The sequence below is a fragment of the Xiphophorus couchianus genome, chromosome 22 (assembly GCF_001444195.1).
Source record: "Xiphophorus couchianus chromosome 22, X_couchianus-1.0, whole genome shotgun sequence".
NCBI lineage: Eukaryota > Metazoa > Chordata > Actinopteri > Cyprinodontiformes > Poeciliidae > Xiphophorus > Xiphophorus couchianus.
This window is the reverse complement of record NC_040249.1, coordinates 20,465,028-20,479,149: the sequence shown is the minus strand read 5'-3', so window position 1 is coordinate 20,479,149 and position 14,122 is coordinate 20,465,028. Positions and strand designations below refer to the sequence as shown.

The 14,122-nt window shown below is 36.0% G+C and overlaps 1 protein-coding gene across 1 annotated transcript; it reads left to right on the top strand.

Annotated features, from left to right (window-relative positions):
• The first annotated feature begins 8,754 nt into the window (after positions 1-8,754).
• pex13 (peroxisomal biogenesis factor 13) lies at positions 8,755-13,716 on the top strand. Its single transcript, XM_028005919.1, has 4 exons — positions 8,755-9,058; positions 10,398-11,122; positions 11,962-12,084; positions 13,162-13,716. Exons 1-4 carry the CDS (start codon positions 8,985-8,987, stop codon positions 13,518-13,520), a joined length of 1,281 nt encoding a protein of 426 aa, XP_027861720.1. The 5' UTR covers positions 8,755-8,984; the 3' UTR covers positions 13,521-13,716.
• The last annotated feature ends 406 nt before the right edge of the window (positions 13,717-14,122 follow it).

Sequence of the window (14,122 nt, the reverse complement as noted above, 5' to 3'; positions counted from 1 at the left end):
CTTATTGATACTTATTTTGTAAATTGATATGAAATGGAGGTTATAGGAGTGGTGGTGGTTTAAAGTAGATATTTTGTTAGAAAATATAATACTCCACAGTCTTTTTGCATCAACCTTGACTTTGTACAGAAAACCTTGGAGATAGAAACAATGATAACACCTGATCTGAGTTTATTTCTACTCCTGAAAACTCAGTTATGATCTTGTGAAGTTGAGGTTACTCAACACATCAGCAAAATGAAATCCACCAGGTTTGACCACATCTGCTCACATTCAAACTTGAAACTCACAGGATTCCACATTGTTGAAATGCAACGTCTCGTCTGGTTCTGATGAACAGGATTTTAGAAAGTTTAAGACTTAATTTTCTGAGCACACTTATAAGAAAAAGTGCCGTTTTTCTTTTTCAGAACAACAATGTAATGAACATTGATAGGGAATAAATCGACACTCTGATTCCAATCTTGTTTCTTGAAATCTTCTGACAGTTACAATCAACGCAAAGCGTCATTACCAAGGAACCCAGGATGTGCTGCACTGGAGATGTTTGTTTCTCTTGTATTGGGAGACTGAAAAGAAATGCTGCATGTAGCTTCCTTCCTGTCTCGTTGTGTAGAACCACAGTGAACCCTGATTTAACCTCATCGCACAAGGTATCGGCAGCAGTCTGCCTTTTAGTTATTATCAGGGTTAGTTCACAAGTACCAAAGGATGTTTTTTGGCTGAACTGAACATTTACGGACAATTTAGCCTAAAAGCCACTCTTATGAGCTGGTAAGCTCTGCCAGTAGCTCATCTTTGGTCTGACTTTTGTGCAACTTTTTGCAGTTTTATATCTAAAAGGGCAAAGAGACCCAATTGAATCTCCAAATATGCATGCAATAAATCTAAATCCTTAAGCTGAAATGAATTCAACAAGCCAAATACTTGAGTTTCTCATTCTCAAATGTGGAGTGCGGAAAAGGAAATCTAAAAAATTGTGTTATCAATGCCAGTTTTCATTGACAGAGTGTGGCTAGATGTAATCTGAATTACTTACAAAACATTTCCAGCCAACCGACTGTGATTCAAAGCTGAATTTCCGCTGAGAAGTAATGGAACTAAACAGCCAATCGTGTGTTGTTGCTAGGGAAAAATAACAAGCATTTGACCAATTTAATGTATTTGTGACGCTGGAAATTTCGCCCATGCCACAGAAAATGAAGGAAAGTTTTGGATCTCAATGGTTATGTTACAGAAAGAAGAAATTTACTCTCTGGTAAAGTAATCTTAAATGCGCTGCAGTCACCACTGCAGTGACACTGCTTTGGAAAAGGTTTTTATACATTTACGATTTCTGTGTTCAAGTCACAATTAAATGTTTGTCACAGTTGATCATAACATGCTGATTGAAGGAATGGAAAAGTGGGTGGAAACAGTTCTTACTTGACAAACCAACACAATTATAAATTGATACAAACAAAAATCACTTGTGGCGTTCCTCAAGGCACCATTCTCGGGTCACTTTTAATCAACATTCGCGAACAACTTTACTTAACCAGACTCGATGGAAGTAAAAGGCAGAGTTTATTTTCTGTCTTAAAGTGAATTAATCTTCCTCTTTAAGTATGGTATCTTTATGAAAAAATGATAGTTGTACTTTATTTACGCAGAATAAAGTTTATTTTAGGCCTTCAGGACTGCAGAATTTAAATTTTTAGCACTAGAAAATCTGTGTTTATGTTGCACTTTTCAAAACATATAGTATTTTTTAAATTTTATTAGAATTTAATTTGATTTTGATTTTTAATATAAATTCCAGAGATGTGCAGAAACTCTCTTTTAAACATATTAGTGGTTTTTAAATGTCAATTTCTTCACCTCTGTTGTTTATTTTTTATACAAATAAACATAACACCATGACAAGGTGTAATAAAGCAGCCTCTTTCTAATAAAATGCAGTAACTTTGAGTTGTTTTTTGTTTAGTTGAACTTAAATAATATGTGTGTAGCTATTGCAAATTACCCTCAAACATGAACCAGGGGATGAAATAATGTATTATTGGTTAAATTATTGGTTAATAAGAAGAGGACAGACAGTCCTCAGGTCCTGCAGTGTTCAGTTTCATCATGACATTTCACTACTGAAGGAGGATGTATTTATCTGACGTCTATGCAGGGAGTTTTCACAATGCAACGCTTCACTTCTGGGGCACGTGCACGTTCAGGGTGTTGTTTACTTACTCTGCTTTCATAGTGACAGTTTGTTACAGTGGCTCATTGCAACGTATATCATTGAATATTTCCTACCCATATCCTGGAAAAGGCAAGCTAGACCAGTTTAGCCACTTATTGCCAGTAAGGCCCCTCCTCTGCTGCTCTGTCTCCTCCCTCCTTCCTTTTTGCAAACTGCAACCACTCGGTGACAACATCAGCTTTTTTCACCTGAATGAACGTTCTGTTATCTCAACAATTTAGAAAGGACCTACTACGTGACTGCAAACCTCGTCATCATTTGCGTGACATAGTAGTGCTATACTGACGTAGCATTTAAAAAGATACCTGCCTCTGTAGTATTTCTTTTTTAGATATAATTTCCTGAAAGAAGTTGAACAGATTTTATGTCTGAATACAAGTTATGACAGAGTTTCCCCCAAAACAGATGACTTGTGCTCAAAAAACGCTAGACTTCAAGTATCTTTGTTCGCTTTTCCAACCCAGACAGGACTTCCTACTGAAATATGAATAATGGTTATTGCTTGTATGCTCGGCTCCTCCAATTTTTTGCAAACTTCCTGCAGCACATTTTAATTATAGGTATCCTTCGCTATGCATAGCTAAAACAGCTCCCCATGCAAGACCTAACTCATATTCGAGTGCAGGGAAAATCCCACAAAGCTCTATGAAAAACTTGTCGGGGTGTATGTGTGTGGTGTTTGGCAGGGTGTTTTAGAGCTATATATTCTGCCTTAAGGTGGATAAATATTTTTCTCTTTTTAGTATACCGTCTGCATAAAGGAAATAGTGGTTGTTTAACTTTATTTAACTCAATTTCAAAGATGAGTATATTTTTTGGCTTTTAAGTATACAGAATTGACATTTTTGCCCCCAAAATATGTTTATTTTAGCCTATTGAAAATAGTATTCAAAACAAAGTGTATTTTATACAATTAGGATATAATTTAATGAATATAATAATGTTTTTCTTGACTCCTATGTAAACAAACTACTGGTGCTACTGTATTTTTGTGATTTGATTATTTATGATTTGCTAGCTAAGCTTCAGTTAAAACTAAAGCTAATTTTATAATATTTTCTTCTTTTACCAGATACATTTTTAATGAATATAATAAATATAGATGTTTTTTCTGGATGAATTATGCTGTACGCCGACGTACTACTTCTAATACTGTATTTTTACTATGTGATTAGTTATGCCTACCTAGCCAAGCTTCAGTCAGAACTATGCAAGTAATGGTTAATTTTCGGACTTCCCATACTTATAATATATATATATTTTTACATTTAAGTCAATTTAAGTCCCTAAGTTATAAGAGTACCAGATATATATTTGGTGAATATAATAAATAAAGACTTTTTTCTGGATGAATCATGTTGCACTCCCATGAAGACGAACTCCTGCCGCTACTGTATTTTTGCAGTTTGATTAGTTATGCCTAGCTAGCTATAATAAGCTTCAGTCAAAACCAAGTCTAACTTTCTCACTTCCCACACTTGTAATATCTCTTTTTTGACATTTATGTTACAATGTACTACATAAATATTTGATGAATATAATAAATAAAGTTGTTGTTAGTTTTTTTTTTTATGAAACCTCTATAAAGACAAACAACTCTCGCTACTTTAGTTTTGTTATTTGGTCTGTTATGGCTCGCTAGCTATCGCCTAAGTATCCATCCCAGCTAAAGCTAACTTATTGACTTCATGTCTTCTTTTTTAAGCATTTGTGTCACTAACTTATAATGTAAGTAAAATCTAATATAAATAGCCTACTTGATGAATATTTATTGTCATTATTGCCAGAAAATAAAGATAAAGCTGTGTTTGGAAAATATATAGAACGTAAGCTAGGCTAACTAGCTCAACTAAGCTAGCTTATTCTTTTGTTATCCAAACAAAAAAATAATGTAAAATAGAATACAAAGTTATTATGTTTTAAACCACGACTTTGGTTTAAAAAGAATCACCTCTTCAGGATTTTATGTTAAGGACATAAATCTTTAACATAATTTTGTTTTTACCAGCTTCTGGAATCAATTGCTTTAAAGTAAAAAAAAAAAACTGAAACGCACAAAGCTGACAATATTTATTAGAAATAAAATAGAGAAAGTTGCACTTGAAAAACTAAGTAGACCCCATTAACTTTTAGAAGAATGAACCTCTGTGTTTTTTCCACTTTGATGTTTAAAGTTTGCAGCAATCCTAATGTCTGCCCGGCGTTCGCTGCATTTCAAACAGGACAATGGCTGAACTTTGACTGAACCACTTCAGTTGATTCTTTTCCATTTCAGCCATTTTGTTGTAGTTTTTCTTCTTTGGATCATTTTTACTGTTGAAGACCAAGTTTTGACTCTGAAATACTTTGATTCACAGAGGTCTACTCAATGACTGCAATGTGCCAAACACAAACCCAAATCATCAACCCTCCACCGTGCTTAACACATAATATGAGCTTTCTAATTTTTTCTTATTTTTGGTTTTCTCCAACCATAATGCTGTATTTCACAGACAAACATATCTACTTTGGTCTCATTTGTCTGTTGCAAACCAACCTTGTGCAGTTAAATAGTAGAGGCTTTCTTTACAAGTTTCACACTTGTATAAAATGTTTCTCATCGTACAAAGATGGACTTCAAATTGTTTGGATTTGTTTTATTTCCAATAGGCAGCACCAGTTTCCTCTTTAAGGCCCCTGAAATTTTTTGTCTTGGTATTGTGATGGGTTCTTACTTTTCTGTTATTTTCTTTGTAGTCCAGACATTTTTCCACTTTTCTTGTTTTGTTAATTACTATTTTGCAATCTCTGTTAGAGCCTTGTTCAATTACCTTGGCTGCTGTTTGTTTTTACTGACATTGCAGGCTGGAGTGGTCTCTATGCACCCAAGTCAGAGTTCACACATGGAAGCTCTGTATCTTCCAGCAACATTTTTCTCTCAGTAGTTCCACTTTTGTAAATGCTTCCATCTAACTGTCTGGCCTGTGCAGAGCGCTCACACACACACAAAGAGAAAGGGGGAACTAGAGAGTAAAAAGCACCCATATCACTCTCAGGCCTGTCCTGCGTGCTGCCCGTCAAAAGCACAGCAGGAACACTGGAACTTCAGCACAACACAAGGTTTGCCAAGTTGGGGTGAAATCACCAGCCTGGGCAAATTGACGAGCATTATCTGACCTCAAGAATAGAAAGAGATGTGACAGATTGAGGACCTTGGGAAAAAACTCTGGGATTCTTGAATTCAGTTTACAATCCTTCCTGGTTATAATTCATTCTGGTTGTGCAAACAGAGGAATATACATGGTGGGCGTGTGACTTCCCCAGAAGTGTCCGTCTTTCTTGAAGTGTAAGACTGAGTTAATCATTGTCTGCAAATGAAAATATCTCACCAACCTTGGAAATAACAAATTGTTGTCTTACCAGAGTGGTCAGACAGACTCAAGACTCTTACATTCACTTAAACCTTATAAAAAGACCTGATAATGTTTTGACTCTAAGTGGGACTTTGTCTTTGCCAACATAAAAACGACATTGCAAAAACACAAAGTTTTACCAAATATTTCTGGTCTTACTACTATTTCTTACTACATTTGTAATTAGACAAAACTAACTTACAATTAATCTTTCAGCAAGAAATATAAACTTGTTTTAAGTCAATAATTTCTTTATGTTGATGAAAAAGTTCTAGTTCCATTGTCAGATTATTTCATTTATAACAGGCGGAAAATGTTTTGTTATAAGTTAAACAATCTGATAATGGAACAAGCACTTTATCATTAATATTAAGGAATTATTTACTGAAAACAAGATCCTGTATCTCGCTGAAAAGTTACTTGTAAGTTAGTTTTGTCTTATTTCAAGTGAACTGAGATATTTGCAGTAAAAATCAGACTGAAAATACTTTTGCAGTGGATTTGTTGAAAAAGGATTGTTGGATTTACTGAACCACTAAACAACATCTGCCACAAAATCTGCATTTCTCAGTTGATGGAAGCTGGGAAACACACAAAAAAAGAAGTCATAAACACATCATGCAGTCACCAACAGAGTAACCAAGAACAAACATTACACATTTTGTTAAGTGTCATAATCAAAATCATCAATACGGATCAAATATGTTGATCAAAGTTCCAGTGATAATGAGTTGGAAGCAACTCTAAACAGGCGGCCTTTAGGCTGGATTTAAAGGAGCTCAGTGTTTCGGCTGTTTTGTGGGATTACGTAGGAAAGCAATGGCCAGAATTATAAAAAAGACAGCAAACAAAAAAACTTTTTAATGACATTAAGAATTTATAAATCCTTTATAATTTGCATCTCTCCTCTGCAGAGCTGCTGATCGTTCACTATTTTCTGACCCCTGATCTTATCTTGTAACAGTACGAAAGGTTAGAAACCCCCAAATACCAGGAGGACGAGACACCAGCTCAAGCATCTGCCCACAGTCGGCGTCAGCAGGAGGGTGACACTTCAGATTCCCACCTGTGGCTCGGGATCCCTGACACCGTCAGGCCGCAAACTAACAACAGCAGCAGCTTTGTGCACCTACACCGGGGGATGACACAGGCAAACGCTGTCATGCTAGCTCTGGAGAATCTAGAGTGACAGCTCTGCACACACACCCTCCTACGCCCCACAACAACACTTGACATCACAGGACTCCCTCCTGAAACCACAGCGAACGCCCCCGCTGTAGCTAGCATGAAGAGCAGCCTCCCTCTCACACATGTCAGCCACCAGCAGCCCCCTGCATGTTTACTGACGTTAGTGAGAACATTATTTACATATCTGATCTCAGTGGTATTAAAAGCAGCATTACTTATCTGTTTTTTCAGACATAAAGAAGGCTGTAGTGACATAATCAACTGTTGAAAGTGATAGTTTTTGAAATTGTCTTCATGTGTTTTAGAGTTAAATTTTCAAAACAAAATGATAATGATAGTTTAAGCTGTTTTTAGTATGTTTTTATGTCATTTTGTCTCAATTATTTCCATTCATTTTCAATATTCCAATCAGAAACATGTGTTCATTCTCTTTTGTAAAAGTTTGATGGGATTTTTTTTTGTCCTGAAATCTATTTTGTTTGTAAAAGAAAATTGAAAATCATCGGCCATCCTCTCCATGAGACTGTCTTGGGAAAACAGAATGTTTTCAGTCAGAGGCTTCTTCAAATTCACTGTAATACAAACTGCTACAGGAGATCTTTTTTTGCCAACAACCATCACTATCTACAATAACTCTTTGAACAATTTGAATTAATGAATTACAACAAAAATTATTTTCCCTTTTGGATCAATAAAGTATTTTTGAATTATAATTTCAATTAAATAAATGAAGAAATGAAGAAAGAAAGAGAGAGAGAGAAATGAAGAAAGAAAGAAAGAAAGAAAAAACAAGCAAACAAACAAAGAAAGTTGTCTTTAATTTAGCCATAAAATAAGCACATTTTTATCTAATTTGTTTGTTTATTTGTTTAATTCATTTACAGTTTAAAATGGTCAGATGTTGACATAAACAAAAGATTTGAATAAAAAGTACTTGGGAGAAAAACATTTTTGTATAGTCTGCCCCTTCTCTCAATAGTCAATTAAGCAATTAAGCATCAATCAACCATCCACATCAGCACTGTGTATGTATAAAAATAACAATAAGTATTTTAAAAAAACTTCTGATGGGTTGGCTTTTACAAATTATCTCTAAATACATTTTTGTGTTAGCTGACTGACTGTATGTACCTTTTTATGATCCCAAAACACATTTACAAGAGTACAAAATAGAGTAATCCGAAGTGTAGCTGTCAAATTTTCCCAGCTTCATTATTTTAAATACATATTACTGTCTTAAATTCCAACATATATGTAAAGAGACTTGGAACAAGTCAGTGTAATAATAATGACTGAATTATTATTATTGTTATTGTTATTATTAATAATTTATTTATTTATTTATTTTTGTTGTTGAGTTAATATGATTTGCAAAGTGAGGGAAATTCCCTCTACAACTTCTGTTGGTACTTTTTATGTACGTTGATGACTCATTTTTTTGATGTGCTACAGCACCCTCTGGTGGCCACTATTTTAAAAAGAACGTAACATGGGAGCAGGCTCTACTAATCGCACAGGCGGTATGTTTCGTTAGTATGGATGGTAGATAGTAACCAGTTATTTTCTTTTACTTTAGTAACCTTTTGGGGGAAAGAAATTAACTTTTAGTAGTAGTTTTACTGCAACATACTTTTTATATTGTTTGCCTAACGATTTTATATGTTTAATCAGATATTAAATTAGAGTAACTAATTCTACAAAATACTTTTTTACTCTTGAGTAATTTCTTCTATGGCTACTTTTTATTTTTGCTTGAGAAAATATGTGGAAGTAGTGTTGCTCTTACTTGAGTAAATTTTTTACGGTTGTTTTCCCCCAAGGTTAAACTAAAAGAACTCAAACACAACAATCGTCTATCTATTATTTTGGTCTGACTGTGAGGTATGTTTGGTGACAGTGAGACTTTTCGGGTGTAACAATAATTCCTAAATAATTTAATAGCAAATAATACAAATATGTAACAAATTTATCATAATGAATTTATTCAATGTCCTTTACAGGCGTATTAGGACATTTTGTGAACACACGTCGTGGAAATATAAAGTTTATTTTTGGAATTATGAAAATTACGAGGTGTACTGGAAGGGAGCATCTAAAAAACGGGTCAGCGGACTGGGCATATACTTCGATGTGTGTGTTTTTCAAAGTTGTTTGTTTAATATTTTACGATGAATTCACATCCTCCCCCAAAGCCTTGGGAAAGGCGGATTCCAGGAGCTATTAGCACACCTTTAAATTACAGGTAAACAAGGATTTATTTGGTTTATTTTGTCGGTCTTTGCTGCTAGCTTAAAGTAGCATTTGCTGATGTTGTGAGCTAGTTGATGGTAAAGTTGCTAAACCTGTGATCTAAATTTTTAGCAGCGTTTTTGCAGAATAATTTGACACGATGAGTTTAACAGTGCGTAATTCATCAGTTGCATGTTTTAGATTAATTAGTAAACAGCAACAAATTAATTAAAATGAATAACTCTTCTCCTGCCTGCGGCCTGCTATTTACTTTATAGTCTTACGGCTGAATTTTACTGTTTTTGGGGGTTTTATAATTAAATATCATCGCAACAGTAAGGTGTTCAAGTTTCAGTTTTTATGTTGAGTATTTAACTGGGCTAAAGATTGTCCTAAAAGCTGTTGTATAACGGAGGGCGCAGTGTATTATAATGTTTATTTAATAGCCAATGACGTGGAATCTTTTGGATAGCAAAATGTGTTTAATAGAAGATTTTGTTTTTTTACACAATTTAAATAAGTTGAAGCTAAAACTTTGCCACTGGAAAAAACATATTTGCAGATAAAAGTTTGTTTTTCTTATCTTAAATGCAAATGTATATATTTGTGTACATGTTTGGCTTAATTACTGCTCTGAGTATGTTGTACTTCAAGTAAATTGCCTTTTTTAAGTCTATTCATTAGGGCTGAAACGATTAATGAAATTAATCGATTATTCAAATAATCATCAACCAATTTAATCATCAACCAATTAATTTAGTATATAGAGACAAAGAAAGCCCATTTGCTTAAAAATCTACATATTCAGTGGAGCAAATAAACCAGAACTGTAAAATATATGTATATATATTTATACATTTAAGATAAAAACATCTTTTGTAAAAATGTTTTATGCAAAACTCCTCAAATGGGATAGTTTTAGCTTTTCCCAGTTCAAATTCACTAAAAGACTGCTGTGTTATTTTGCTTTAGACAATAAAATGTTTATTTTCTTATTTAAAAAGAAGCCGAATTATTTATTTATTTGCCTCTTTAAATTTTTTTTCTAATGTTGTACAAAAAGGCTACGTACTCTTTAAGTACGTAGTTAAATGAAAACTCTGTACAACCCAGTGCAGCTCTAGCATGCGCCAGTTAACAATCAAATTCTAAATTACTTGATAATTACTTCAATAATCAGTTAATGACAGTTAATCTGAATAATTTGATAAATCTGATTAATCATTTCAGCCATTATTGTAACAAATAGATCTTAGTTTAGCTATCTCTTTGAACCCTTTTCCCAGAAAGCTCCTTCTTTACACCTCAGCTGTCTAAATTATTGCATGTTTGCTTCTTTTCTCACTGAACAGATCTGCAGACTTTGGACCGGCAGCTGTGGGGCCCTCCACGCCGGCAGGCCCTCCTGTTTTGACCAGAATGGCCCCTCCAGTACCTCCCCGCCCCATGCAGCAGTCCTACCGTCCATCCTACAGCTCTTTCACCTCCGCCTACAGTCCCTACGGGAGCTCCATCTACAACGGCTACTCCGGCTACAACCCCTATAGCTATGGCGGCGGTGGCGGCTACGGCCTGGGAGGCTACAGCCGCTTTCCTCACGCAGAAGAAGTCGCCCCCAGCCGGTTCGTGCAACAGGCAGAGGAGAGCAGCCGTGGCGCCTTCCAGTCGATTGAAAGCATCGTCCAGGCCTTCGCTTCAGTCAGCATGATGCTGGACGCCACCTTCTCAGCCGTCTACAACAGCTTTCGCGCTGTTCTGGATGTAGCCAACCACCTAACGAGGCTGCGCGCTCACCTCACAAGGGTTCTGTCGGCGTTCGCTTTGGTGCGAACGTTGCGCTACCTCTACCGACGGCTGAAGCGGCTGCTGGGGAGAGGGACGGACGCAGACGTGGAGGACTTGTGGGCCGACAGCACGACCGACGCCCTGGCTACAGCTTCGTCCAGAGCGTTTGGAGTGGCAGCCGAGGAACAGAGCGTGAAGTCCTGGCCGATCTTCCTCTTCTTCGCTGTAGTTCTTGGTGGACCCTATCTCATCTGGAAGCTGCTGAGCTCCACTGCCGGTTCTGAAGAAAGTGGTAAGGCTTGCATCTGATTTATCTCTAAATTTAAAGATATTCAGCCTCACAATGCTTGGTGTAGAGAATTGTTCTTAGTCAAAGAAAACAAAATGAACTGAAGCCACTGGAAGGGGCGACTGCTGACGTGCAGAGTATCCAAAAAATTTACTCTAGTAAGAGTAAAAATGTATTTGGTAAAAGTCTACTCAAGTACTGATCAAATTATCATTTAATATTTATAATTTACATAATCAGACAGACCAAAATATAAATTTAAGTGGAAATTTTGGTATTTAAAAGACAAAAATGACAATAATTCATATAAATAAAAAGAAACAAAATCAAGCAGAAGAAATTTTTCCAAATCTGTTTCTTTCAATAAAAAACTAACAACACCTAAAGGCTCCTAAAGGTGTGTCTGTGTCTGGTGAATCTTTGGTTTAAAAAATGTGGCTCTTATGTTTAGTTTTGGATTTGACATGAGTAAAGTATATTTGTAGATTATTGATAGTTTGGAGCCACTTACTGTTGAACTCAAAGGTGTTCAACACACCTTGTACTTTGTCCTCATTTTAATCATGTTACAGGTAGGCCTGTCCCAATAAACAATAAATCAATTAATCGCATGATAAATTAAAGGGAAATCAATCATTTCCATTTGTATGATTTATTGTTTCTCTTTCATCTCTTTCTACCAAAAACTGCATGACAAAATCTTCAGTCTGGTGCTTCGGTTTCATTATGTACTACTTTGTGTTGATCTAAAATACATGGAAGTGTTTTTTGTAGATTGTGTCATGAATACTTTTAAAAGTGTGCTTTTGTTTTGTTAATGAAGATGTTCTGCTTGTGTTCAGCCACCAACTGGGCCAGTGGGGAGGATGACCATGTTGTTGCCAAAGCAGAATACGATTTTACAGCTTCCTCAGAGGAGGAAGTTTCTCTGCGGGCCGGGGACATGCTTAACCTGGCTCCTAAAGGTGAGAACTCGTTAACATCTTTATGTAATATGCTGAAGGAATATCTGCTCCTCCAAAATATATAAAACACAATATTATTTCTGCAGGCTGATGAAATAGAAAATATATTTTCCTTGTAGTCAGTTGGTAGTTTCTGTGACGGAGAATTAGGACTACAATAAGAAAATAAAAAGTAAAATAATATTACATGGGCAAAGTCACAAGACTCTTAATATTATGAAAATAAAGTCTTAATATCAAGAGAATAAGCTTGTATGAGAATAAAGTCATAGTATTACGAGAGAAAAGTCCAAACAAAGACTTTATTTGTATACAAATAAAGTCATAATTTTATTACTTTATTCTCAAAATATTGACTTTATTCTTTATTTTTTTCCCCGAAGAGTTTTTGTGGTGCTAGTGGCCCATATTTTTGCGACAGTAGGCAGACAGGAAGGCGGGTGAGGAGAGGGGGGAAGACATGCGGCAAAGGTCGAACCCACGGCGTCCGCGTCGAGGACTAAGGCCTCCAAACGTGGGGCGTGCTAACCCCCTGCGCCACCACGGCACGCCCCATATTGACTTTATTCTTGAAATATTATGACTTTATTCTTGAAATATTATTACTTTATTCTCGTAGTTTTATCCAAGAGTAAATTCATAGACTTTACTCTCATAATATTATGACCATTTTTGTAATATTAAAGCTTTATTCTAATAATATTCCGCCTTTATTCATGAAACATTGACTTTATCTCAAAATATTGACTATTCTTGAAGTACTATGAGTTTGTTCTCATATTAGTTCAAATTTATTCTCGTATAACTTTACCCTCATAGTATTATGACTAATTTTGCAATATTAACACTTTATTCTTGTAATATGACTTTAATCGCTTTAATGTCAAAATATTGACTATTGTTGAAATATTAAGAATTTATCCTTGTACGACTTTAATGTCGTCATTTTGTTTTTCTATTTTACATTTTTTCTTATTACTTCTTACTATGACATATTAAGAGCTTGTCTAATACGGCATAAGTTTCCAGTGTTAGTTTAAAATCCTTGCTGTTTGCTATCCTCCTCGTCACGTTCAGAGCTACAGCCGCGGGTGCGTGGATGGCTGCTGGCCAGCGTGGACGGTCAGACCACGGGACTCGTCCCCGCCAACTACGTCAAGATCCTGGGGAAACGGAGAGGCCGAAAGCACGCCGAGACCGAGAGGCTCGCTCAGGTGAAGCAACAGAGCGCCCAGACAGCCTCGCCTGCGCAGCCGCAGCCTGTTACGACCCGAGGTTTCACCCCTGACCTCGCCACGCTGTCCAACGCTGCGCCTGCAGAGCAGCTTCTGGAGTCTGCGTACAGAGAAACTCCAGCTTCCTGCAGTCTGAGCACTGCAACCTCTGAGACGCAGTCCAACACTGTGCTGGACATCCCTGAAAAAAACGACCTCTGATGATGATGCCTTCGTGTGTAGAGGTTTATAATTAATTAGCTCGATCATTTCTTGTTTGCAGTCTTTAACTCTGGAAATAGACTAAGACTTGACAGCAGCAGTATCACAATGGACCTCATCAAAAATTTTCTAGAGTACGTCTTGATTCAGATCATTAGTCTGATTTCAAGGTTACTGATGGAAAATAGTTTTTAAACAAATGCAAGGTTTTCTCTCCTCATTCAGAGGTTGCTTAATAACCTTTTGTGCAAGTTTGTTTTGTAAGGAAATGAGGTAAACTGGTACGTTGTCATTTTAAAGGACGGAGGCGTTAAGAACGTGATCATGTTAAGTTTGGGCGCTCTCTGTTGACAGGTGCCAGGTTTTCTGTGTTGTCTTTTGTCTGGAACAAATAGGATTGTTGTCAGAGCTGGAGAGGTGCAAGATGCAAATTTCCATCACTTTATTTGTCACAAAGTAATTTGTAAATATTTAATATAAACATTTTGAAAATAAATATTTTCAAAAACTGTTGTTTTTATTTGGTCACTGGTAAATGTATAAATGTCAAATTACCATGACTCCTTCAGCATGATGAAGTCCACTGTACAACTAAAACCCAA